A 1559-nucleotide genomic window follows, 5' to 3' on the forward strand; every position below is an offset into this window, starting at 1 on the left:
ATTAACTCTATCTCTTTAAATGTCTCTTTAAATGTCAAAATTCGTTATATCAAATATTTTATGTGTACCTAGATGTCCAATTTCAAAAAGTAAGTAAATTTAAATTAAAACAAACAAAATCTCAGAACTTAAGAGTTACTAAATGTAATATATTTCTCTTTTGTCATGAAGTTATTGCTAGGTCCAAAAAAATCCCAAATATTCTTTTTTTTTTTTTTTTTTTTTTTTTTTTTATAGATTTATTTTCAAAGAGAAAAACACTTAGACAATTTAAATACAAGTCCCTCAGAATTACTCTGTCAGAGCCAGCAATAATGCCGAACTCTGTTCTCACTGGCAGACATTCGTCAGGATCATCTGTGTCCTCTCTCAACAAAGCTAAAGTGTCTGATACTTTATTCATATACATCCTTCTTATCTGCAATGTAATCTACAATTTCTTGTGGACACATTAACTTTTCCGCATCTAAATCAGGAATTTCAAACCCAAATTCATCTCCCATGGCCATGATCATCTCCACTTGGTCCAAACTGTCCAAGCCCAGGTCTTTCATAAAATGAGAATTTACGGAAAGCTTCTCTGGGTCAATCCTGTCATAGAGTTTCAATACGTAAAGAACACGGTCCTGGATGCCCTCTAATGTCAAAGGGGGCGCTTCGCAATACTGGCGGCACAGCTGTGTAACCCTACCCGGAACCTGCGCGAGCACCGAGGCCGGCTGCGAAGGCCCAGGGCTTGTCCGGGTCCGCGCTGAGCACAGAGCTGTGCTGGAAGGCTGGGCGGTGGCCGGCATGGAGACCCAGGGCAGCGGCGCGAAGGCCGCAGGCAGGCGGCAGGCACCGGAGGAAACGACGACACGAGACGCCATGGCTACGCCGACCCAGGATGCACTGCGAAATCCCAACTATTCCTTCTAAAAAAAAATTGACTTGTACTTATTTTTAACTCCAATGAAATCATATGTCTTTAAATGCATTATTTCTTCATTTTACTTTATGGAGACCTATTTCTGATTCCTAAAAGTTTCTATGGTTATGTTTGTTCATCATTGTATTTAATGTTCCTTGCTATATTGCTGCTTCAGTTTTTACTATCTTGTTCACACCAGGTTCTCACAGCTTGGAGTTTACCTTGAGTCATAAAAATTTGAGATTGTGACCTAAACTCTAATGATGTGGAACACTGCATGGCTCTACAGGGCACAGTGGGATTAATGAGGGTTTGTGTACTTTTAATCAAGTGCCCTAATGAACATACACTGAATTTTGTGGAGTGGCTACAAGATAAATAGGCCTGTTAGGAGTGGAAAAAATGATGTGCTGAATCACATAAATAACATGATCGGGGAGAGAAAGTACTCCACATCTCTACCTAAATATGAGAATCCCGCTGAGTATTCTCGATGTGCTCCCAAATAATGACCATAAATAAGCGCATATTCTATGCAGAATAATTAACGTTTATATCTTTAAGATAGATTGTGACAGCAGAGACCTGAAACAATTCATAAATACCAAAGCACAGAGAATAGAATAGGAATAGCTCTTTCAGGTTACAT

At 39.4% G+C, this 1559-nt stretch overlaps 1 protein-coding gene across 1 annotated transcript; it reads right to left on the reverse strand.

Annotated features, from left to right (window-relative positions):
* Positions 1–204: 204 nt before the first annotated feature.
* On the reverse strand, positions 205–869 carry LOC108302396 (acyl carrier protein, mitochondrial-like). Its single transcript, XM_017525993.1, has one exon. It carries the CDS (start codon positions 867–869, stop codon positions 396–398), a length of 474 nt encoding a protein of 157 aa, XP_017381482.1. The 3' UTR covers positions 205–395.
* Between the last annotated feature and the right edge of the window lie 690 nt (positions 870–1559).

The sequence above is a fragment of the Cebus imitator genome, unplaced genomic scaffold (genome assembly GCF_001604975.1).
Source record: "Cebus imitator isolate Cc_AM_T3 unplaced genomic scaffold, Cebus_imitator-1.0 Scaffold40, whole genome shotgun sequence".
Lineage (NCBI taxonomy): Eukaryota > Metazoa > Chordata > Mammalia > Primates > Cebidae > Cebus > Cebus imitator.